The sequence below is a fragment of the Alligator mississippiensis genome, chromosome 12 (assembly GCF_030867095.1).
Source record: "Alligator mississippiensis isolate rAllMis1 chromosome 12, rAllMis1, whole genome shotgun sequence".
NCBI classification, from domain to species: domain Eukaryota; kingdom Metazoa; phylum Chordata; order Crocodylia; family Alligatoridae; genus Alligator; species Alligator mississippiensis.
The window spans coordinates 25,994,172-26,020,592 of NC_081835.1; the positions used below are offsets into that span (position 1 = coordinate 25,994,172).

The following is a 26,421-nucleotide window of genomic DNA, read 5'->3' on the forward strand; positions in this document are numbered from 1 at the left end:
CTGCAGCATGTCTGAACGTAGCATATTATTCTGACTGCCATGCATCTAGTTTAATTCAACAACTGGTAGACCTGCCACATATTAAACTCAGGAGACAAATTCCTAAATATCTGACCACTTGTCCCATTTTCTTTTTTTACTACCAAAAGTAGTAAAAGTTACAAAGTAGTTAAAGTTTGCAGTCAGTGATGCGGTATTTGAGTGCCTCATGAGAACTAAGGAATTCATCCTGGTAAGATACCTGCATGGTAAGGAAATATGATGATGTCCATTTTAGTGATGAGAAAATGAGGTATTGTCTTCAGTATTGGTTGTATAATTTTGATGAATGGTGTGATTTTTTTTCTTTTTTAAACCAGCATGAACTCCTGGGTTAAATCAGAATAAGCCAGATTTAAATTGACTATCCCAAAATTTCTGTAGGTAAGTCAGTTTAAAAATAGACCTCTAGTTAAACCTGTGCAACTTAGAAGAGAGACCCGGCTTGAGAGAGAGCCAAAATTTTTGAAAGTGCTTACTGGTTTTGGATGCAAAATCATTGAAGTCAGTACCTAATAAGTGAAATGTGGATTTTAAAAGCCAGCAAATCAAATTGGTAACAGTCTGTTCTTATTGGCTGTGTCTATACTACTGTGCGTATATGTGTTGTTACTTCTCGGACGACCTTGAGATGATGCAGAAGGCACACTTCTGCATAAGAAAATGTGCAGCATGGGTTCTAAATTTGATACTGGGGAATCCCGGTATTAAAAAAAATGTGCCAGAAAAAGGTTGCATGGGGTGCACTCTCAGAGTATGCTTGCAAGCAACTGGAGGTTGGGTCTTCAAAGGAGACACTCTGACAGCCGGCCAGAGCGTCTCTGTGGCTGCTGTGCTCCCCTGCTGCTCTGGATTGCTGCCTCAGTGTGCTGGAGAAAACAAAAGCAGGTCATGGCTTGCAGCTGCAGGTGGTGGGCCCTTGGGACACTCATGGCCACAGCAGGCAGAGCCCCCCAGTGTCACGCAGCTCCAGCTGAGTCCTGGGAGTTGCACATGTGTGGGGTTTGTGGGGGGTGTGTGTGTGTGGGGGAGGAAGTGTAGGGTATGTGCGGGGTGGGGCCCCCTACCACATGCCCCTCCATGGTGCACAGTCCTTGCTAGGAGCAGCAGTAGGAGGTGGGCCCTCAGGGCACTCATGGCCCGTAGCAGGCAGAGCCCCTTGGCAGCACCTAACTCCCACCTGCACTGCCAGGAGCCCCACATGCTGGCACAGAGCCAAACTGGTCTGGTGTGAAGGCGTGCACCAGCAGGCTGGGCTGGGCTAGCTCTGTGCCGCCACATCTATCCCTGGAACTCAGCTGGAGCTGCTTGCTTCTGGGGGACTCTCCCTGCCACAGGCCATGTGCATCCTGAGGACCCACCGCCTGTTGCTGTGCTGCAGCTGCTGCCACTGGTGGCGGGGGCTGTGCACCATGTGGGGGGAGGAGGGCATGTGGCTGGGCCCCCCCACACAAATCACACCACCCCCTCACAAATCCCACACCTAACCATAAACCCCACACCCACACACTTCCAACATACCTTACACTCTCCCATACCCACCCACACCCCTTTACACTCCCCCACCATAAATCCTACACCCACACACACATGCCTGCCACAAATCCCACACCCTGCAGGCTCAGCTGTTGAATGGGACAGGACCAGCTGGTGGGAGCTGTGGCTGCATGGGCAGCTGCCACACTGGAGCCCTTCCCTGTGCCTGCACCGGTGCCAGACACTTAGCCTTGGCCTGGGGGGGAGGGGGCAACGTTCTGGTCCCAGGAACCACTTGGGGGATGTGATGGGTTGGAGAGGAGTAGAAGTGGCAGCAGGGGTTGGCGATGGGTGGGGTGGGGACTGAGGTGGCAGTGTGGTTTATGCGTGTATGTGATGGGCTGGGGGTCGCAGCAGGGATGGGAGAGATGAGGGGGAGGGGTAGGGGGACACTTAAGGTAGAAGCAGCCACCAGACCCGTGCTTAGAGCCCCCCTCCCCTTCTAGACTACCCTGTGCAAGGGGAGACTAGCCTGAAAGGGAAGGGGCTTGCCCAGCCCCATCCCTGAGCCACCATCTTATGACAGAGTTAATTAGTTTATTGTGCCCTAATTTTGGTGCACTTGTAGACTGTGATGCTTTACTGCAGTTAGTTAGTCTACTCAGCAGGAAAGTGCACGGGTAGATGCACCCATTGGGCATGTCCAGACATGTGTGGACTTTTGGTTCCCCAGGGACTAGAAGTGGCGTCCCCCACTCTGCTCTGACCATGCCTCCCACGAGGGAGGGGGATGTTGATCTTATCTGCATCTTCTTGGGATCGCAAAAAATTTCCAATGTATAAATGAGGTCATGCTGAGGAAATGATCAGGAAGCACTGCCTTACCCCCTCTCCCTGCAGCACAGGCATACTTCAGTTTCCCCCACCCTCCCCTCCCCACTTCCCCCATCCACACGTGCCACCCATCTACAGAGTGGGCAGTCTGGCCCCTGTTTTGCCATACACACACACTGTGCGAACAGCTTACCCTCTTTTCCCAGTATGTGTGCAGGATGGGCACTTCAGCCCCCTCCCACTGCACTGCCTTGCCTCCAGGAGTGGAGGCAGCAAGTAGAAGTTGGAGAAAGGAAGCAGAGCCCAAAGAAGCTGACTGCTATGGCAGGACTGGCAGTTGTGTGGGAAACTGGGAGCCCATGGGCTGCATGCTGTTCCATCATGGGCTTCATGCTGGTTGGTCAGCTCTGATCTAGATCAGCATATTTCTTGTGGTAGGTAACATAAAGAGTGATTAGTTTTTGGAACCTTTGCAAAACCTGAATGTCTGTGTACTTCCACCGTTACATGTACCCTGAAAAGGTTCCAGAGTACTCACAGCACTGGAGCACTAGGAGGGAGTGTTCAGGGAATCAAGGTGTTCAGCACTGGTTCTTGGGCACCTAGGCATTTGGGCTGTAAAACTTGCTCTCCAGGATGGGGTTAGAGTTGGGAGCATCTCCTAAAACAAAGTGTGTATACTAGTAAATATCACAGGGAATGTGTTCAGGCTTTTTTTCATATCAATTTACAAACAGTGAACAATAGGAATGAAGCACCTTGCATCATGCGCTTATCAACTCCAAATACCAAAGAGTTAATCATATAAGGACCATATATTGTTCTCAATTGGAAATAATGGGCAGCTCTATTCCAGTTAAAAAACCCCAGATATAAACTGCTTTTACTCAAGCAACACAGAAAGCAGGAAAGGAAGAAATGATTTTTCCTATGGTCTGAAAAAGTCCTGAACAGTAGTAGATCTCACAGAGAAAATGAAAATGCATTATACTTAACCTTAGCTAAAATCATTTTGATGCATGTATATTTGGAAGGGGTCAGAACTTAGTAGTTAAGTGCCTTGGCACAGTGGAATTTTCTAGCACGATGAAGCTTTTCGGCACAGTGAAATTTCCGCTGCGGTGGAGAACCCTGATGCAGAAAAAGCTCCCACCATCCCTATGTAAATACGCACACCATTATTGGCCAGTTCTAAATTATTCCTATGTGGCGACTAGCAATTGGCTCACTAGCCATATAAAAGTTAGAGCAGTTTCCGCCCAAGTTGGAGAGCTCCGCGCCCATCTCAGAGTGAACGTGGCGGACTGATCACCCACCAACGACTCCCCATCATCGACTTTCCCGACGTACCCCTTACCCTGCATGCTCGTTGAATTATTGTACTCCGTGTTCTGCATGCTCGTTGAATTGTCACGGACAATTCACCTTGGTTTAAAGAGCTCTCATCCGGTTGTAACTGAAGCTAACTTTCTGCCTACGCTGTATTCCTCGACTGTGTAAATAAAGCAATCTCTTTGTTTAACCGATACGCTTCCGTGCCTAATATTTGTTGGGAATCAGAGCAGCCGTCCAGCAGCTGCTTTCTGACCCCCCCCCCCCACCGGAGCAGTAAAACTTTCACCTGACAGGCGGGTAGTGATGGATGGGGTGAAATTAACCAGGCACAGACACGTGTTGGTTACAGGAGATTGTTTACTTACGTCGCCCAGATAGTGACGTGCGACGCAGGCTGAGCCTTTGTTTCTGTTGCAGTTGCATCGATTACAGTTGAGCGAACAAGGTTGGGTTACGATATCAAGCGATGACGAATGAAGCGCGCCGAGAACAGACTATCGAGCCTGCAGGGCTTTATTACGTCAAAATTAACGATGACGGGGAGTGATTGACAGCTGATCAGACCGTCAAGCTACTCTGGTGATGGACTCAGGTCTCTCCTCAGAGATTTCTTCGGGGTTCTCCGCCTTGGGCGGAAACTGCTAAACTATTTATAGACAGAGGTGTCTGACGGAGATACCCAATGATGAACCGTTATGTGGAATCTTTAATTTTCTGGCAAGCAGCAGTTCTTTGTGCTCTCAGGTTGCTATCAGGTTACAAGGTAGTGGGTTAGGTTTTCTGCCTGTTACATATGAGGTTATGATGAGGGGCTTACGCTTGTTTCTTGACCAATTGCAGGGATTTATGGCAGGGCTATCCCCTTTCACCCTGACCAGTCTTAAGTTTCGTTTCTTGTTTGTGACGTGGGCATAAATTATATACAGCTCTCCGCCAGGATTTTGTTTCAGGAGTTTCTGGTAAGGATTTCTTTTAACCCTTAGTTGACTACTTGAATGGTATCTCTTGCTAGTGACATGGGCACTGATTAACTGGGTTGTGACAATTCTGCTCCATCGGTCAAAAGTACCCACCTGCCGTTTTGGGGCTACTGGCCACAGCCCGGCCTACCACTCGACCGCCACAGAAGGTATCGAGACACTTCCATAGCCAAGATACAAAAGCAGAGTAGGTTGTGCTAGCAATACACTGAGGATCAATTCCTTACTTTGGAGGAGAATAATTACAATAGAGCTGATCTTACATTCCTTCCACAGGCAAATATCTCACTGACACCTGTGGGGGTTTGGCAGTATAAGGAGTGCAGATTTCCCTGAAGATGGATAATTGGGGTGGCCAGTTTTGTAAATACAGACTAGCAATAATATACATTTCAGTGAGTTCAGGGGAAAATGGTTAGTTTCCCTACACATGCACTTTCAGAAGAAAACAGATTGTAATTTACTCTGAAGCTCCTAAATGATTGAGCCTTCCTTTACCTGTGAAAATCTCACTCTGTAAATTAAGCCACCTTACGTAATTATGTGGATCCTGTGGTCCAGATTCAGCACTGACTGACACTATTTTATGCTGTAATAACTCCACTCCTTTCAGTGATACGTATCCTAATTTGCAAAGGTTTGGGGCTGGAGGGGAAGTAGACACTCAAGGACAGATTCACTGTTAACCCGAAGCCTTGCAGAATTCTTTAAAGCACACAATGGGCACATACTGCACAGCTGTGCTCATTTGGATGTGGTGCTGGAAACACATTTGCAGTGCCACATACCGCACAGTCCGGAGTTCTCTGTGCTGCAAGGGCATGCTGCCCAAGCAAGCACTGCTCCCTTTTTTTTTTTCCCCATGGTTTTTTGTTTTTTTGTTTTTTTTGACCCGTGGATATCCAGGGGTCAAACAAAATATGGAAAAAACACCCAAAGCAGTATACACTCGGGCAGTGTGCACTGTGTCCATCTGTGGCTCCATCCTGCTCCCCCAGCTGGGCCCCGCACTCCCACCCTAACCCTGGGCCCCATGCCCAGCTGGGCAGTGTTCCCAGCCCCAGCTACTCCCTCCCTCCCCTCATTGTTGGGGCCTCAATCTGCCCTTCTGCCAGCCTTAGACTTACCTGAAGGGAGTTGTGGGAGATGCTTTCTGTGGCAGCAAGGCAGTGTGTGCATGTGTGTGCATGCACATGTACATGGTGCCCCCTGCCTGATCTCCCTCCTCCCACTTCCCCAGTCCCAAACAGCCCCTGAAACTCTGCCAGCCTGCAAGGGGAAACCTGCCATTTCCCGCTTTTTTCTGTGGTTTTTATCACAGTCGGTTGACAAACATAATCGGGAGTGTGGGGCCATTGCTCAGTAACTCAGGAGAGCTGGTTACCGGCACCCAGGAAAAAGCTGAACTCCTGAATGACTACTTCGCCTTGGTCTTTCACTGGAACAAATGGAAAACAACGCCAGGTAGAGTACAGAATGAGCATGGTAGGAATAATTGCCTTCCTACTGTTACCTTAGAATTGGTGTATGACCAATTAAAAAAATTAGACATATACAGGTCAGCGGGATCAGATGATCTTCATCCGAGAGTGCTGAAGGAGCTGGCCAAAGTCATTGTGGAACCCCTGGCAAAACTCTTCCACAACTCGTGGTGCTCTGGAGAAGTCCCTGAGGACTGGAAGAGGGCCAACGTTGTGCCCATCCACAAGAAGGGCAGGAGGGAGGACATGGGTAACTATAGGCTTAACTTCCATCCTAGGAAAAATCCTGGAAAAGTTCATCAAGGAGTCTATCTGCAATAAGCTTGCAGAAGGTAAGATTATGAATGACAGCCAGCGTGGCTTTGTTGCGGACAGGTCATGCCTTACCAACCTCATCTCCTTCTGTGACCAGGTAACTTGTCACCTGGACATGAGTGAGCAGGTTGACATTGTATACCTAGACTTCCAAAAGACCTTTAATCTAGTATCCCACAATATCCTTGCAAGAAAATTGGAGGATTGTGGGCTTATCTCCGAGACAGACAGGTGGGTGAGAAACTGGATGCAGGATAGGACCCATAGAACAGGTGTCATCCTGGTGAGATGTGGGCAACAGTGTCCCGCAGGGGTTCGTGCTTGTTCTGGTACTTTTCAACATCTTTATTAACGATTTGGATGCGGGGGTGAAGAGCTCACTGGCCAAGTTTGCGGATGCCACCAAGTTATGAGGAAGCGTGGTCATGCATGAAGATAGGCTACAAATACAGGCGGACCTAGGCAGGCTGGCAAGTTGACTTACATCAACCACCACCCTCTGGGTCTGACCACGGAGCCAATTCTCCAGCCAGCAGATTATGGTGGACCTTGTCATGACCCAAAGGTCTGATTTTTTTGTGTGTGTGCTTCGGCACTAAGAATTATCCCCGTGGGTATACAGCTTCGTTGCGCGGTGGAGTTCAGCTGCACAGAGAACCTGCGCGCAGGGAAGTGTTCCCGCCACTTTGCAGCGATCTTTGCAGGGTGCATTTCCTTTGCAGCACAGAAATGCACGGTGCAAAGGTTTCCTGCTCGTCATATGCAAATTTGCGTCCCGCAGTTGGCTAGTTCTAAATTATTCACACGTGGTGGCTAGCAATTGGCCTGCTAGCCGTGTAAGAGGCTTGAGCAGTTTCCGCCCAAGCCGAAGAGGACTCCGCATCCATCTCGTGGGGACTCTGGGTGTGCGCGGCAGGGTAATAGAAACCCTGTGTGTCGCTCAGAGGGGTTTGGCGGCCTGATCCACCGCCCACCTCTTCCCGTCTTTGAACGGAGCCTACTGTAAGACGTAACGATGAGTTTAATGCGCGCTTGTCCTGGACATCCGGAGTTTGTCTGCGTGGAGCCTAGCAACCTCCACGTGATTGTTCGTGTTCTGTCTGCGTGGAGCCTTGCAACCTCCACGTGTGTTCGTGTTTTTTGTTGTAACCGCAACTCAAGCAAGTTCTCAGCCTACACCACGACCATCTCGGTGTAAGTAAAATAATCTTAAAATCAACCGTTACGTGTCTGTGCCTAATTCTAGCTCGGCGCCCGCCCTCTCTGATCCGGCCTGCCTGGGCTGCTGGCCACAGCCCGCATGCAGAGCGACGAAAGCGACCCGGGGTCAGACCTGGCGCGCACATGGCGACGAGGATGGGATCGGGATCACCGCGACCCATGATGGGATCAGGATCACCGCGGCACACGCCGATGGGATCAGGAGAGGGCTCGCTAGAGTTAGAATTAGTTGAGAACTGCCCTTGGAGAAGTGGGAGACGCAGCGTAGCAAGCGTTGGAGAACTGGAGGCACACCTCGCGTACCACCAGGCGGGCAGAACGGGCCGGAGATGTGTCCGTGGACACCTTTTGTTAAGGGGAGAAGAGGGAACTCCAGAAGTCGGAGCCCTGGAAGGGAAAGAGATATATCTTCACCCCACGGCGTTCGGGTGTATCATGGGCGATGAGCGGGTCCTGTACAGGCCCCTCGAGGCTGTGACCCTTGCCGAAGTCGATCCGGCGAGCGCAGTAAGCCCGACACCCACCCGGGAGTGTGTCTGTTGCTCACGGTGTGCCCGAGAGATGGGAGAGACGATGCCAATCGGCTGGTTTTCCCTGTGTATGGTGGTGCCTAGACTGAGGGGTCGTGAGCGTCCGTCCGAGCTCCGCGAAGACCCGGAGACGGAGGACCGCACTGTAAATGAGAGAATGGTCCTACGGTGCGACAAGGGGGGAAAACTGAATGCAGCCTTTCAAACTATGGCTGATTTAATGACTGAAACTTTAAGTTTAAAGACCCAGATGCATATGGCCGTTCGAGCGGTCAGAGAAGCAGCTGAGAAAGGGGATCTTGAAAAGCCGCAACAAGATGGCGCCGAGCAGAGGGAAGACAGCGTGGAGGAGCCGGAAGTGAGGAATGGAGCTTCAGGAGAGCCCGCGAGGGTTCGGCCGGTAACTCCGCCCAGCGACGCAGCGTCGGTTCCGCCGACCACGCCCCTTTGCCGAAGGGAGGGGGAGTCAAGCGGAGGAGTGCATCCGCCCCTCCCGCCTGAGACAGCAACGACTCCCACTGTAATAATGACTGCAGCTCCGACAGAAACAGCAACAGCAACGACAACTCATGAGGAAATTGATCAGCCTGCAGTATCAAGCAGCCCAGTCATCGGTCCGCAGAATGCAGTTCAAGCTACCACCTATTACGCTCGTTCCAGAGCCGAACTGCAGAATTTGTGTAGAGAATCCAGGATCCGATCCGACGAAACTCTGGCTGTGTGGTTAGGACGTCTGGTCGTGGAACTTGGGTCCGACCTCCTGGACCAGGAAGAAGCAAGCTTCTTGGTGACACAAGCTTCATGGAGTAGGGGACATGTCACCGACATCGACATGGTGGCGTTTAGTGTCCGTTGGCCTATTCCGATTCCAGCGCTTGTGGCAGGAGTGATTGAACAGAAGGCCCACGCATGGCACGACAACCGACCAGAGCACACCGGTGCAGAACAGCTTGTACTGGCTATTATCGGAGTTTCATACTGCGCCTGGAATCCAAGAGAATGCACGTTGGGACTAACACCGCTCCAACGAATGCGACCGTGGCCTCATCATCACCTGCGAGACCCTGGAACCGTTCCAGTGACCCTCGACAGCATAGATAGTTGTCTTAAGGTTTACGGGCAAAGAAACATCGTGGTTCTGCGAATTGTGCTGAACCCACTGGTCGATCATCCTGTGAGTAGTCTCCTTCATCAGTTGTCAAGACTGCGCATCCTAATGGAGGCAAGACTATCCAGTGATCGGGAGTGTCAACGCCCGACTGAGGCTCAGAACACAAAACACCGCGAATCCGAGCGTCCAGTATTACGCCAGAGAACACAGGAGGAGAGATATATGTTTGGATACCTCCTGCAGCGTTCTGGACTTAATAAGAGACAGCTTTGGATTTTAGGAGACGCGGGACAATGGCAGCTAGCCTACGAGTTAGGTTTTCATTATCTAGAAGAAGGCGACGATGACTCATCGACGATTTCATCGAGTTGCTGAGTCGGAAAAGAAAGAGAGCTGTCCAGTATAAAATCGTGTTTAGGTATTTGTATTTAATAGTGATGATAAGTTTAATTGACTGCATTATCGTGCGGTCCTGTGTGATTTTATAGATAGTATTGAATAACCATTTTAAGAGAGTTCTTTTACAGATCTGGGATTCGGAGCGCGTGGTGGAGAGAGGCCCCGAGAGGGACAACATCAGCGAGAGGAACAAAGGCCTGACGCGCGATTCCACCATGACGCCCACCGAAGTCATGATCGTTCAGTTTTTTGTTATGAATGTGATTTTATGTATATGTGTGTTTGCCGGCTATTATTTGATTCGATCCCTTGAGGACGAACTTTTATTGTTGACTGATTTTGTTTTTGCTAATTTAGTTTCGCGAACCATTGACAGAGCTATGAATAACCCGGATGATAGGTTTGAAGTATAATTCTATTGTGCCTTCAGCAAGGGGGGATGTCATGACCCAAAGGTCTGATTTTTTTTTTTTTTTTTTGTGTGTGTGTGTGCTTCAGCACTAAGAATTATCCCCGTGGGTTTACCACTTCGTTGCGCGGTGGAGTTCGGCTGCGCAGAGAACCCGCGTGCAGGGAAGTGTTCCCGCCACTTTGCAGCGATCTTTGCAGGGTGCATTTCCTTTGCAACACAGAAATGCACGGTGCAAAGGTTTCCTGCTCGTCGTATGCAAATTTGCGTCCCGCAGTTGGCTAGTTCTAAATTATTCACACATGGCAGCTAGCGATTGGCCTGCTAGCCGTATAAGAGGCTTGAGCAGTTTCCGCCCAAGCCGAAGAGGACTCCGCATCCATCTCGTGGGGACTCTTGGTGTGCGCGGCAGGGTAACAGAAACCCTGTGTGTCGCTCAGAGGGGTTTGGCGGCCTGATCCACCGCCCACCTCTTCCCGTCTTCAGACGGAGCCTACTGTAAGACGTAACAACGAGTTTAATGCGCGCTTGTCCTGGACATCCGGAGTTTGTCTGCTTGGAGCCTTGCAACCTCCACGTGTGTTCGTGTTTTTTGTTGTAACCGCAACTCAAGCAAGTTCTCAGCCTACACCGCGACCATCTCGGTGTAAGTAAAATAATCTTAAAATCAACCATTACGTGTCTGTGCCTAATTCTAGCTCGGCGCCCGCCCTCTCCGACCCGGCCTGCCTGGGCTGCTGGCCACAGCCCGCATGCAGAGCGACGAAAGCGACCCGGAGTCAGACTCGGTGCGCACAGACCTGAGGCCGCAGTTGGCCAGTTTTGCCAAGAGATGATCATGGGATACCAGATCAAAGGCTTTTTTAATGTCAAGATATACAACATCAATCTCTTCTCCCTTGTCCATGTGATAGGTCACCTGGTTGTAAAAGGAGATAAGATTGGTTAAGCAAGACCAACCTGCAACAAACCCATGCTGGCTATCCTTCAGGATGCTGCCATTGGCCAGTCTGTTACGAATGGCCTCTTTGATAATCTTTTCTAAGACCTTCCACAGAATAGAGGTCAGGGCCTGTAGTTTGCCGGATCCACTTTCCGCCCTTTCTTGAAGATAGGCACCACATAGGCCTTCTTCTAGTCCTTGGGCACTTCAGAGCGCCAGGAGCTCTCAAAGATCCATGCCAGGGGCTGGACTATGATGCTAGCCAACTCCTTGAGTAATACCTGGGGTGTAAGCTGTCAGGGCCAGCTGACTTGAAGGTGTCCAGCCTCTCAAGGTGTTCCTTCACGAGGTCAGCATTGATGAAGGGTAAGGAATCACCCTCACCCAGCCGTTCCTGTCCTGTAATGGGCAGGGGTGCCCCTTGGGACTGGTGAAAAACTGATGCAAAGTACCCATTTAGCAAGTTAGCTTTGTCCTGGGCATCAGTTGTCAGTTGTCCCGTCTGGTTTAGCAGGGGTCCGATGTTGCCCTTGCTTTTCCTCTTGCTCCCCACATATCTAAAAAAGGACTTTTTATTGTCCTTAATACTTGTAGCTAGTTGAAGTTCAGTCGCAGCCTTGACTTTCCTGGTTTGCTCCCTTCAGGTTCAGACCAGTGCAGAATATTCCTCCTTGGAGGTGGATCCAGTCCTCCATCTTTTGTAGGTGTTTCTTTTTAGACTCAGGAGGTCTGCTAGTTCCCTGCAGAGCCAAGGGGGCTGCTGTGCCCTTTTGCTGCCTTTCCTCTGAGACAGAATAGACTTAGCTTGTGCATCCAGGATCACTCCCTTGAGGAACAACCACTCATCCTGAACTCCCCTCCCTTTTGGGCCGTGGTCCCTTAGGGCCTCTCTGAGAAGCCTCCTGAGCTTGGTGAAGTCAGCTTTCCTGAAGTTGAGGGCTTCTGTATTGCTGACTGACTTGCCAGCTTTACAGTGGATGGTGAAGGTGATTAGCTCATGATCACTGTCACCCAGCTTCCCTTCGATCGTTAGGTTGCCGATTAGGTAGACCCCCGTAGCCAGTACCAGGTCAAGCAGTGCTTTACCTCTCGTCGGTCCACTGACTTCTTGTGTCAGGTAGAGCTCATCCATGCATAAGAGAAAGCTTTGCGACCGCTCTTATTTGGCCGAGCACTCTTCCCATGAGATGACAGGGTAGTTGAAGTCTCCCATGACAACCATGCACTGGGAGCGCACAGCTTCAGTCAATTCCCTGGTGAACTCCTGGTCAAGCTCTTGATCCTGGGTAGGAGGTCTGTAATAGACTCCCACCATTGTGTCCCCTGTGTTGTGTTCCCCATGGATTTTATCTTGGAGGGTCTCCAATTGTCCACCCTGAGCACCAATGTCAGCTTGTAGGGATGCGTAGCTTTCCTTGACATAGAGAGCTACACCCCCGCCCCTTTTGTCCACTCGATCTCTCCTGTACAGGGTATAGCCGTCTATACCTATGGCCCAGTCATGGATAGAGTCCCACCAGGTCTCCGTTATCCCTATGACATCGTAATTATTTGTGTTAAGCAGAAGGACAAGTTTCTCGTGTTTATTTCCCAAGCTCCTGGCATTTGTGTACAGGCAGGCAAGTGACCCTTTAGGGGCCCTTGCCTTGCCCACTGCTCACTCCAGGGCTGGGGCAGGGATAGGGTCCCTTAAGTGCCTTGACCTGCTGGCTTTGCAAGGGTTGCTCAGTGGGCTAGCAGTGGCAGTAGTCCCCCCACCCCCAGTGGGCTCAGTTTAAAGCCCAGTGGAGCAGGTCAGCCAGTCTGGCTGAGAAGAGCCTCCTTCCCAGTGGAGAGAGGTGGAGGCTGTCCCTTCCCAGGAGCTCAATGCCTCTCTCGCCAAAGAGCGGACTGTGGTCATGGCCAAAGCCTTCCTGATGACACCAGCGTCACAGGCTTTGGTTCACTACCTCAATCCTGCTCTCCCTCCTCCATCCGTAGCCTGAAACTGGGAGGATCGAAGAAAATACCACCTGCGCTCCCAGACCCTTAAGCCCCGCTCCCAAATCCCTATAGCACTTCATGACCCAGCTGGGAGCACTCCGAGTCGTGTCATTCGTGCCCACATGGATAGGAGCATAGGGTAGTGGGCTGGAGGAGTTTAGGGATCTTCTCTGCAATGTCTTGGATTCGGGCTCCCAGGAAACAGCAGACATCCCAGGCTAAGGGGTCAGGGCGGCAGATTGCCCCCTCAGCCCCCCTCAGGATAGAGTCTCTCATGACAAACACTTTGCCTTTTGTCTTAGGGAGAGCAGGGGAGGTAGCTATAGTTGAGCCTGTGCTGTCTACCAGAGCTGGCAGCTTAGCAGGCTCTACTGGGGCTGCAAGAGGTTTGTACCTGTTGCAGAGCTCCAGTGGGGTGGGGACCTTGGTGCGGCAGACTTTGGGGCCCTTGACCACCTTGGTCCAACTCCTTGGCTGGACAGCATGGGAGGTCCCCAAGTCCTCCCTTGTCCTGGAAGGCGACCGTGGTCTACTCTCCGCCTCTAGGGGGTGAAGCGCCTGGTAATAGGAGTCTTGTCTCCCGCTTGCCATCCCTGATGGCACGCAGTTTCTGGACTGTGGCCTGGAGCTCCTCCAGCTGGCGTGCCAGAGACCCCAGAAGGGAGCAGACCTCACAAGGGGAGGTGGCCATTCTCCCAGACCCCAGAGCCTGAAAAAGTGACAGGCAGCCCCCGCAGCCGAGAGCCAGGGGCTCTGTCTACGTGGAGCCCGGAACCATGGGCTCTGTCTGGGTAGAGGCCTCTGAGGTGCCAGAGTGGGGGGCCGCAGACCTCGAGGAGACCCTCGGGTTGCGGCACGTGCCCATCCGCATTTTACTGACGGTAGCCTGGCTACTGTGACTACCTACTGTAGGGGCTCACAGGCAGGGCCGCAGGCCCTCCCGCTCACCCTCTTTTGCAAACTTCCACGCTAACTCACATGCCAGGCAGACAAGCGCGCCTATTTGTGCGACCTGTTCGTGAGGCTCCGGTCGCGCAGCTCCCTGGGGGCTGGGCGAAGTAGGAGCTGGCGGGGGAGGGTGCATGTCCCTCCCCGGCTTGGATTCAACTGCCCTGCAGCTGTCTAGGGTTGGGGTCCCTCCCTCCCTGCCACAGGCCCAACTACCTCTAGCTGTGGTGGAGGTCCAGGTTGGGGTTCCGCTGGGGGAGCCTGGGGGTCCCTGGGCTCAATGGGGGCGCAACAGGCGTCCGCGTGTGTGTCTCACTGGAGCCAGGGACAAACTGCGGCTAAACCATTAGCGGGCCCTTTTTAAACTGCGCGCATGCGCTGAAGGGCTTGCCGACAGGGCTGTGCTGCTCTAGCGGCTTGGGGGTCCCTGTCCCACGGAAGAAGGGGACAGGGAGTGCCCTCCCTTCCCCTATCTCACGCACCAGGCGGGACCGGTCGCGTTGCTCCCTGGGGGCTGGGCCAAGTAGGAGCCGGCGGGGTAGGGGGCATGTCCCTCCCCAGCTCAGACTCAGCTGCCCCGCAGCTATCTGAGGTTGGGGTTTCTCCCTCCCTGCTGCGGGCACCACCTACCTCTAGCTGTGCTGGAGGTCTAGGTTGGGGTCCCGCAGGGAGGTCTTGGGGGTCCCTGGGCTCAACGGGCACACAGTCCGCCTGTGCGTCTCTCACCGGAGCCAGGGACAAACTGCTAGAAATGTTTTTATCTTGATAGCATACCTCCTAAGGGTATGTCCAGACAAACATGCACTTGCAGTATGTGGCACCGCAGACTTGTCTGTGGTGCCACACATTGTACTTGCCACATATGTAGGTGCTGCTAATTTGCAGTGCGGGGGATGGGTGGGGGGGAGGGATTTTACACTGGGAGATCCCAGTGTCAAAAACCCCCTTGCGTAAAAAAAAAAATGAGGGGGTGCACATGGCGGCAGCACTGGGCTCCCTGTTGCAGGATCACTGTGGCTGCAGCCCCTGGAACACCCCAGGATCCAGGTAAGGCTGTTTCCCTGCTGGCCTCAGCGTACCCCACACTGGGCAACATGCCGCACACCAGAGCGTGTGTGCACGGGAGTTTCCTGGAGACAAGTAGCAGCAAGACATATTGTGCTGCTGCTGTTTGTCCCTGGGGAAATGCATGTTTCCACTCATGGGGACATGCCCTAAGTGAGCAAGCTACCAAAAAGTCTCTGAGGAAAACAAAAGCAGTATAAATAATGAATTTAAGTGAATTTCTACCTAAGCACATCAAAATTGTAAAAAATGTGAGAAAATTCTAATATAATAAAGGGCATAGCCTGTCTGTCTGTCTGTCCATAATGCTGTTGGAGCACTCTGATTGGTTACTGCAAGAACCAGTAAGAGTGCTCCAAGAGCATTATGGACAGAAGGCAGCAGCAGCATGGCAGAGTGCCACCATGATGGCAGGGACTGAGATGACAGAGCAGGGGGGCGAGACCAGTGCTGCTGGCCTCACCCCACCAGCCCTGCACCTCACAGGTGGTGGAGCAGGGGCCGGTGGGGGGCGAGGCAAGCAGCGCTGGAGGCAGTGGCGGCATGGGGTGCTGGTGGAGGGGGGCAGAGGGGACAGAGGCAAGCTCCGCACCTCCCCCAGCTCCTGGGAGATGGCGGTGGCATGGGGTGGTGGTGGCGGGACTGTCCCCCTGCCCCCCGTCATTCTTGATGGGCAGTTGGCTGTTACTTAACATATTGGTCCTTATTCTGAGCTGTTCAGTTTAGTAAGACATTGTAAGAAGATAAATATTTATTGACCAGTGGCACCAAAAATATTTCTATTTAGTCCTTTACAGTAGATTAGTTCCTTGCTATCACAGACTCTTGGGAAATGCTGAACATCAGCTATTTTTCTTACAGTGTGATTGATCAGATATCAGAACTATATGTACTTGAACTCAGTTTAAATCAGCAGGTTCAAAATGTGGATGTTGATATTTCAGGTCTGGATTATTTTTGTTTCCTAGAATGGTCAAGTACTGACAGATACTTTCACTCTTATATACTGTAAAAGTCTTGTAGTAAGTACTAGAATGCTACATTATTGCCATTGTAATCTTGGTTTTAATAAGTGCTTTTTCTCTTCCAGTTCAGAAATCCAAAGACGTTACTTCATACTCGTTTGTCAGACCTGATAAAGCACTTGCAAAATAAAGGAGACAGGCATTGTCAAGAGTTTTACAGAGCTTTACAGATCAATGCTGAGCAGGTGTATAATGACTTGCCAAGCAGGAAAATCATAAGTAAGTTGGGATGATTTTGGCGTCTCTGAATCAGTGCACTGCAAAATCTGATTTTGCAGGTACTCTGTTAGCTTTTTTTGAGGAATTAAATGCCCTTTTTGGGATGGAAGGTCTCTTCTTGCAGACTGTTGTTTTTAGAGCCACCACATGTATTTGGGTGCACAGTTCTCACTACTTGTGGTTGGAATCAGATGTCCAAATCTTTGACAGCTTTGAAACTTCAGTTTCTGTGCTTATAATGTAATTCATGCCCAAAATACGCAATGCATTTAAATAACTCTAAATCTGATTTGTTTTCTTTTTGAGAACTGCACCATTTCCTTCATGAATTTGCTTTAATAGCATGTGTATTTTCTCAGCATTTATTTTTACTTGCAGTAAATAAGAGACATATTGTTAATTCATATCAAATTTGTTGCACAACCAAAAAAATCAGGGCTTTTCTGAAATTTGGCTTTTTACTTTACTCAACACAAATATTAGATGATGCCTATTTCACAGGCACTTGCAATGGCAAACTGCAGTGTTAATTACTTTGGTTCACACCCTTCTGAGAGAGGCAGTTACACACAAGTGTTTTTGTGGGGTCAAGACCTTAGCTACTTTAATTTTCAATATTGTAAAGCAGCTCTCTTCTAAAAGGAAAAATATGCCATCTGATTTGACAGTCTAGAATAATAATATTCACTGTGTCCAGTGAATGGGGAAAAGGAGAGAGTATGTTCCAAAAGGGATATGAAATCTGTTCAGTACATTGAAACCATTTGCGTAACTTGAGGGCAGACTTTTGTAATTAGATTAATAGAGCTTCAAAGGGCCTGAATATTAAAAAGCCATCATAAAGCACCTGACAATATTGATGCTGCTCTGTTCATCTGCCATGTAGTTTTGAGTAGCACCCCAGCAAGGCTTTTGGTCAGGTTCCTGATTTTGACATCATTAATTCTCTGTGGTCAGATCCCTGAGACACATCATTAAAGTCAAACATCAGAATAATAGGCAAAAAAAATCAGACTTTCTGTTTGTAATGGAAATGTAATGAAAAATGTTCTAGAGTAGTGGTGCCCATCCTTCCAGTCATGCCGGTGTAGGATCGGTCTATGAGCCATATGCTGGCTTCACCGAGTGCCCACCCAAACTAGCATGTAGAGTTATGTTACCTGCAGGGTACCCTACAGGGCCAGAAATCTGGCAGCAGAGCAGCAGCAATTAATGCTGCCACCAGTCTCCCACCGCCAAATTTCAGCCCCATGGGCTGGATGACAGCTCTGCAGGCTGGATCTGGCCTGTGGGGTGGGCGGTAAACATCACTGTTGTAGAGATAGAATGATATGGATAAGTTATTTCAAACTATCACACCCTCAGTCTTCAGGTAGCATCTCATTATTCAATAGAATATCCATACACACTGAACTATGAGCCCATATTGATTTGAAAAGAGCCTCATCTCAGTAACCCCAGACTGCCATCTCTGTGGAAATACCTGAACTGCAGAGTTAGATGAAGCTCCACGCACAGTTGGAGTGTTTGGATGTGAGCTTTGGCTTGGGCCCAGGCTTACTTCAGTCCCAATTCAACACATCAGTAGTCATCTCTCCAGCTTTGAGTCAGTGCCTTTGATATGATATGCACCTTGTAGAAGCTGTCCCTGCTGGGTAGGCACTTGAATCAAATTTGGATCTCAAAAAAATCTATCACTTTTGCTGAAAGCGCATCAGGAAAAGTAACATGGACTTACCTGTCCAGGCTGCGGTAATGATTTGGGGACCAAGTCCCTTTGACTTCAATTAGATGGTTTTTAAGTACCTTAGGGCTTTTGTACATGCCACAAAATTGACCTTTAAAGCAGCTTAAATGCCCTTTTGCACCACTTTAATGGCATTGCTGTTTGCACACTCAGCGGTGTATTCCATTTTAAATGATTTTGGAACATAGCAAGATAAAACACTTCCGTAGTGTTTGAGTTTGCTACTGGGTCACTGGAATCCAACGTGCTCAGAGCTTGGCAGGCTTCCAGAGCCCCGTGCACAGTCCCCGCTGCCTTCTCCCACTGTCAGCACACCCAGCCACAGCAGGCCGTGCAGGCAGGCAGGCTCAACTGAAGGGAAAAAAAAGCAGCAAGGAGCCTGAGGATTTTTTTTTTTTCCCTGCCTGCCTGCCTGAGCTGCACAGGGGTCTGGTGCTTCCCTCCACGGCTGCAGGGGTGCCAATGCTTCCCTCTGTGGCTGTGGTGCCCCCCGGGACCACCCAGGCCAGATACCAGTGGGCGGGTGCTGCCTGGGGGGCGCCGCTGCCACCTTGGAGAGAAGCCCCATGCCCCCCCCCCTCCCCCCGCCACAGAGGGAAGCACCAGGCCCCCGCACAGCACAGGGACCGCTCAGCCTGCTGGCAGCAATTCGCCTCCTCCTTCCCCCCCCACTGCCAGAGAGGCAGGTAAGGATCAGGCCTCCACCCTTGTGTACATGCCAAGGGGGTTTAGTTTGGTTTAATTCTTCCTAAACTGAAATGGTGGAAACAGTGGGTTTTTCAATTTAGGGAGAACTAAACCAAATTAAACCCCTGTGGCATGTACAAGCACCCCTAAGCAGTTCTGAAAATGGGACCTAGGCTTTGTCTATACTGCCCAACTTCAGTTTGAGTAGAGAAACCTGAGCTAGCTTTAAGGTTTAAGTTGGGATACCAATAAAGTATAGCCACAGCTGCAAAGAGTTTAGCAAATCCTATGGCACCAGCCTGAGTGGCTGAATAAACACTCGGGTCATCAGCCCACACAGCTCCATGATGGCACAGCTCTGTGGCTATCAGTACTTGAGCTATTTCATTTATTACTAGCTTACATCATTCTACACAAGCTACAGGTTAGAACAGTGACAGAAGGATAGATGTGCCTTAAGGAGCTTTGTGAAAGTTTACCCTGACATTTCTCAGACATAGATGTAGTGCAGTCAGACTGTCTCACATGAAATCTGAGCATAGTGGGTTGAGCTGTAAAAATTTTGAAGAAAGTAAAACATAATGATGCTGATGCATCCAGGGGACTAAAGAGATAGCACTCTGCATGGCTAATGCTATGCAAAACAATCCCAAGGCAGCTTTAGTCAGATGTGTGTGATCCAAAGGGACTCCTAGCAAGTCACAAAGTGTTATATTTCTGTTCTATTGCAGACTCTGTTCTGTCATTGAAATGCTTAGTATGATTAAGATCTCTGGGTTAATTAATAACTATGCATTCATTTACTGCAGTTTCTTTGTTCTAACCCAACGAGGAAGTAATTTACAGTGAAAGCAGCAAGAGTGTTTATGTATACGCTGCTGCTTAGCAGTTAGATCAGTGATTCTCAACTAGGGTGCCACAAGATCCTTTCAAGGGTGCTGTGGGGTGCACTGTTAGGTTTATAACCAAGATTCACAAGATGAATCCAGAGATTTCAAATAGTAATCCATAGTTGTAGTCTTTCTGAGGTTGTTTGCAACAGAAAAGCTGCTCTATTATTTTTCTGTAGTGAAAAAAAGAGTGAAAACTAAGAGCTGGCATTTGTCTTGGGGGTTTCTTGAGTCTATCTAGGGGTGCCTCAAGATTATTCAGGGGTGATTTGACTCTAAAAAAGTTGAGAACCAGTGAGTAAGATAGTTGAAGTGACTATTCATCATTTAGGATTAATTGATGAGTATTTGTGAAATACTACATACTTACTACATACTACATACTTCTTTTTTTATTGTAACTGCAGTAAAAGCTGTGTTAACCAGCATGTAAGTAACTGGGACACCCTATTAACTGGAATTTCTGGCTAGATGGCCGGACGCAGGGATGGTGGTGAGGGAAGCTCACTGCTGCCACCCACCACCTAGCACTGCTGCTGCTCTGCGTGCCTGCCTTCCCCCCCGCCCCCCCTTGCATCCAGCTGAAAACCCCTTCTCCCCCGCTCTGCATCTGGCCGAACCTGGCCCCCTGCCCTCAGGTAACTGGAATTTTTATATAACTGGTGCCCCCTTAGCCCACTCATGCCAGATAACAAAGCTTTTACTGTAATAGGTCAGAAAAAGGTTATATTCTTTAAAACAAGCTCCTTTTTAAATTAAAGCAGCTAAAAATAAGCTATTTAAGCTAAATAAGCTATTTAAGCTAAATAAGCTATAATATGCTAAAATAAGCATATTCTTTTTATTCCTCATTGAAGTAAACATAAATTATTTAAATGCGATACACCTGATACTTCATGCCTTTAAACACGCATGTAACTTTATTCTGAAATAATTGTCCTCTAAAAAGTAGCACATGCTGAGGGTTTGCAGATTTGAGTTCTGGCTTTGCAAATATGAAGAAAGAAATGGAATTCCCAACATAAGAATTTTTCTCTAAATTCAGATGGACCTGAAATCAAATAAGAAAGAGTGTAGTGACAGCATTGACAGAAGCAGTAGGGTAACAAGGCAGAACTGCAACCTGCAGTGCATTCACAGGTTTCTGTGTGGTAAAATATTTTCTTAAAATTAAGCTTTTAAAGAAAAACTGGTTTAAATTTCAGAGGTATTTTATGAGAGGCAAGGCATTTTGTAGGTTTTGTCTCTTATTAGACCAAGTGCATGGTTGTGTAGACTTAGACAAGCCTCCAAATGGAAAGCATTCTTGCAATTTTTAAAGATAAATTCTTCCTGTTCCACTAAATTAATTTGAAGCTAAATATGTGGTTGTGTCAGTTCCCACTAGAGGGTGCTAAGATACATGACATAATTGTCTGAGTCTGAGAATGGGAACACTATCACAGAATGCTACATTTGCATTCTTCTTAATGCTGACCAGAGTAGAAGAATATAGAGCCAGGTCCTCCTCAAAGGGGATTTTGGGATCCAAAATTCTTTAGGGTTCTTCTTGTGGAGTGCTCCTTGTATCTTTTCTGGGGCAGGAGGTGAGGGAACGTGCGGGGAGTGCTACATGTGTAGCTAGCAGGCAACCAGCCTCTCCAGTTATTAAGGGATTGACAGAGGGTTTCCAGTGCTCTCCTCAGCCCCTCTCCTGTTCCTTAGCAAAATGGTTCAGTTCAGTCAGTGCTGTATGGGGTTCCATATTTCAGTTGGTGCTTCTGTCATTCCAGGCAAAAAGACACCTCACTGTGGAAGACAATCATCCTCAAGCTAGGATCAATGAAGACAGAACTAACAGGATCCCCTATGGGGGCTCAGTGTGGAAGAGAGTACTCGCTCATCTTCCCAGAGAATAGGGTAATGTGGCTCAGAATTAGCAGAGCATAAGAAAGGAAAATCAATAAAATAAAAGTTTCAACTCCTCTCATATAAAGTCCTGCAATGTAGCCAAATGTGGAACTCACAAAAAAGTGAAAGAAAAAATTCTTTTGATTAAAAAGTTACTTTCCGGGATAATAAAATATTTTCAGTAAAGCAGTTTCCCCTGTAGATCAAATATTAAGAGCTATATTCATTGGGCCTAGTGCCTTTGCAATAAGGAGCCTGCTGGATCTGAGCATCCACTGGGGTCTAGGTTTGCCTTGAAGGAGTATCCCCTTCCCAAGGCAGCTATATTGCCTTCTGCCCAGGTACAGAGTTGTGAACTCTGCAACCACTTGTGTTCTGGGTAATGACATATTGACAGCTGAGAAGGTAACCACATGTCCAATGTAGAAATAGAGGCCTGGCCAGTTCTAGTGAAACTGGGTACCTAGCCAGGTGACTGGCTTCCTGATGCCCTTGTCTCCTGCCCCATCCTTTCCCAACTGCTGGGTCCAAATGAACAGCCTTGAAAATGTCCATCCTGAAAGTGAAATTTGCAAAGGGTAACACTGGATTTCCCATGTTAGTTGTTAGATTCTGAGACATGCATGTTAAATAGAGATTCTCCGACTGGTGCCAGAAAGTGGCTTTCATACTGTGGCAACTGAGAAGTTCTGTAAATTAAGCAAATGGCTCTTCCTTTGCTAATTATTTGTAGGGACCTGCTGAATTCACTATTTCCCAGATTTCATGTATTCCAAGAAATCTGACATTGCTCATGAAATCTGTGGAATAAAAAGCAAACTTAAGTAACATAAAATGCTGGCTTCCCAGAGGGGTAACTGGGGCTGCCGCTCCCACCCTTTGCTGTTGATTGGCTTGAGGGCTGCCTGTCATGTGGCCCCACCCTCTCCATCATTTGGCAACAAGGGGCAGGGCTGCAGGACAGACATCTCTCACAGCCAATCAGTTATAAGGGGTGGGGCCACTGCCCCAGCCAATCAGAGGTATGGGAGGGGGTGATGCACTCCCCCCACAAAATGGCTGCCAGGCCCCATGTTCTGCCCACAAAATCAGGGGGCAGCTCCCTCAAATTTGGTAGGTCCCTAATTATTGGGCATGGGGTAGAAAGGAAATCCAGCCTGCAAGCTTTTTTTTTACAGAAAATACTGTTCTATGGACAAATCGCCTGCACCAAATTTTAACACAGTGCTCATTGACTTCAGTGATAGTTGCATTTGTCTGTATGTGACAGCACCGTTTGGTGTCTGATGTTTTGGAGCATAGTGTTTTACCTGGGAGATGGGTTTTTTTGTGTTTGACACACAAGCAGAACTTGATGCTTCAACTGTAGGGCAAGAAGCAGGATAGGAGTTAGTCCTTGTTCAAACACTAAAAGGTTTCATAGTTCCCAAAAGCTTTTGTGATTTAAAGTTTGTCCCAGTATGAAAGCCGTTGTAATGTAGGGCCATTCTTTCTTGTATAAAGCACATCTGTGGGCATCAACAGATCTACTCCACATATTGGACAGGAGAGAGTACAGGACAATCTGGCTGGGTTCTTTTTTTTGGCCTCAATCCAGCAAGGCATTTTCCATGTGTAAATTTAAACATGTATTGTTTTGACAGTAACCTCTAAAGTCCTAATAGATGCTTAAATCTATGCACATGATTGAGAGCCTAGCTGGATGAACAGTGTATAGTCACAAATCTTTTTGGCTGTGTTCAAATGATAATTGTGAAGTATGTCTTTAATACTCTCCCTAATTGAACTGCAGCAATGACACAGCTTTGGGGGAGAAAGGGGGCAGGGATTTTTCATGGGAAACTGAGTATTTCTCATACTATTACATGGTTTTCTCTTAATTTTGCATGATTGATACAGAAGTGTGTTGGCTTGAGTTTCCTACTAACTCTTGGTGTGTTACTTTTATTCCTAGAAACCACAGATTCCACAGGGATAGACACTGACAAGGAGCAATATATTCTAAATGACAGGGGTAAATAAAATACATACACTACCATTGGATGGAATGACACTTTCAGATGAAGTCTGTTTTATAAGTTAATTTATGTTCTCTCATATCCTTATTGTAAATATAAGTGGTTTAGTGGGGGAGATCTTATTCAGCCAATCAGACTAGTGCCATAACATTCAAGAGATGGTAGAGTTTAGGCAATATTTATTTAAAAAAATTTTTGATTGCCATATTTTTTTTAATTAGTCTTTAATTTCCTGCATGCTCCTCTTTTCACCTTCACTTTCTATGCTTTTACAAATGTTGCTTGGATTCTTGGCAGACCTTCACTGAGTTCCTGGCAGTAAATAAGTAATTGAGAACTTTAACATTGTTTATTGAGGACTATTAAAATCCTTTCATTTGCCTCACTTGGGACATATCTACCCTTCAAATTCACCACACCAGGCTGCAGCACTGCTCCATATGCACTGTTTCCTGACCAGCAAGTAATGTAGCCATGTTAATACAGTGCTGTAATAGGTGAATTAGTACTGCTGAAAGGCAGAGCCGCTTATCCTGCTTGTAGCAACATGCCAAGGCAGCTGCACAAGTTTTAATTCTGGAGGTCATATACTCAAAACAGCGCAACATGGATCAGTGCACTCCTGCTTGGCCTGGTGGGTGCTCAGTGTATTCAGGCCCTCCATGCCTATACCTGAACAAGGCATGATTTTTAATTTATTTGCTGAAAATGGTAGTGTTGGGAGAAAGGGTAAATATTCACAAATTTGTGAACAGGTTTAGCTGAAAAAAGTGAGGAAAAATTCAGTAAAGTTCAAATGAAACCTTTAACTTTTTCTTTTTGAAGTTACATTTCGTTTAGAAATGTAACTAGGTTAACTATTTTTTAAAAAGCTTAAAATTTAGGGTTGGATCAAGACTATGCAGAATCATCAGCCCAGCTCAGCACCCAATTGGCTCCCCTGCTGCCTAATTAATGTCCCTGTTCCTGTGCTCTGAATCTGAATGATTTAACTAATAGCTGATGTTTGTTCTGCATTCTTGGCTGAATTATTGTTACCAGGTTTAATCACACGGTCCTCACATAGAAAAAAATCTTTAAAAAGTCATGGTAACTGAAGTCAAAGTAAGCTTTTTGACTAGAGCACAGCAGGACAGGACCTGTAATGAGCAGTACGCTTTGGTGGGGAGCAAGGAGAAAAGTATGACAAAGAATACAAAGTGTAGAAATGAAAACGAAATGTTGTGGAAAATACTACTTATTTGGGGCATAATTGTTCTTATTGAATAGTGCCTTACCTACAGGTAGCTCATGAACATCAGTGGAACTACTTATAGAGTTAAGTGTTACTGACTGCATGGGAAGGTATCACATTCTGGTTCTCACTTTTGCTTTTATACATCTTTCAGGATATTGTTGCAGAGTAGACCTTTTATGAGTATAAAACGCTCTAAAGAAACCTCACTTACAGCTTAATAAGAACTTAAAATGAGGGACCTAATTAGAAGATGAGGAGCTCTAACAGCAGTGATGTCAGAGTAAATGAAATACAAATTAATTATAATAGAGTATAGTAATGGTATTTTACAGTACATTAGGTACAGAATATGCATAATTATGATTGTACTAACTTCATTTGAATAATCTTAGCCATGCATGTTAATAACAATGATTCATTAATTCTGATGAGTTAAACTTTCAATCCTCTGTTCTGTTTTAATACAGTCTCTTTTCCTTTGTCTTCACTAGGTCCCATGTTCTTCCTCGCCTGTTTTAGTGTTGCTGCAGGATTCGCATTATTCATGAATTGCTGTAACTCAGGTAATCTGCTCTGGAGCTGTTTGCAGTGGGTGTTTTTATTTTCAGTCACCAAATGCATTTTGGAGAGCTCCCTGTGTAACATGAACAAAGGCTGCTTATATAACAGAGTTAGTCTAAGGGGTCATCATTCTTTAATGAGGTTGGGATACAACCTGCACTTCAAGAATGCTAGGGTATAAGTAATAAAAAGCTCATGGATCACTTACAGAAGATCCCAGAAATAGGGGCACTTTTTATTTTATCTAAACCATTGTCATGTGAATTTCTCTCTGTGAGCAGAAGGGCAATGCCAGAACAGATCCAAAGTCTTCTGGCTCCAAAGTGGAACATTTTTTTAAATGCTTTAAGATGCTAATAGCAGTCTATCTGGTGCTGGTACTTTCAGTGACTGATCATGAGAAGCAAAGATATTCTTTTCATTTCTGTTCCTAAAATATTCACTATTAAGTAGTTCCTGTGCTTCACTGTGAAAGAGGTTCCATTGTAGGCAGGAGGTGGTGCATGTGTAGTGGGTGTGAATTACACTTTGGGAGCCTTTTGCATGAAAGGCACTCTTTGTGGATAACTGTACATCTTGTATGATAATATTTGAGCTGGGGCATTAGAAACAACCAAATGTAAAATGCCAAGCACAGCACTCCCTGTGTGCTTTTGGCTATAGGAGCTGGTGTACCTTTACCACACGCTCCCCTGATGGGCTTTCTAGGCTCAAGCCAGCCATAAATGATTGAGGTGGTAGTATGTGAAACAACCCTTATTTCAACTTATTCTTAATAATCTATGAAAATTGTCTTCTCAAAATAACCATTAAAACAATGTTACTCCAAAATAAACTACAGGGTGGTCAGATCTGTACAGTTGGTGTAGGATGCAAAAATAGCTAGATGCTGTGAGAATGTAGGCCTGGGTCCTGCACTCCCTTCACACACAGATGTAACCCATTTCTATCAAAGGGAATTATGCATGAGGGATACAGGCAAGATCTGGACCACAGTTGAAAGAGCAAAGGGATGTATTTTCAGGGCTGATCCTCAAGCTGTTTCTTACATGGATAGTGCAATGGTAATCAATGGACT

General features: G+C 47.6%; 1 protein-coding gene across 5 annotated transcripts in view; it reads left to right on the forward strand.

Annotated features, from left to right (window-relative positions):
• CARD19 (caspase recruitment domain family member 19) overlaps positions 1-26,421 on the forward strand; it is a 69,210-nt gene that overhangs the window by 33,552 nt on the left and 9,237 nt on the right. For 2 of the 5 annotated variants that reach the window (XM_014596582.3, XM_014596583.3), the window contains exons 3-5: positions 16,160-16,313; positions 23,482-23,541; positions 25,274-25,345. In XM_014596582.3, coding sequence (XP_014452068.1) covers positions 16,160-16,313; positions 23,482-23,541; positions 25,274-25,345 — 286 coding nt within the window. The other 3 variants (XM_059715400.1, XM_059715401.1, XM_059715399.1) reach the window with 3 other exon arrangements.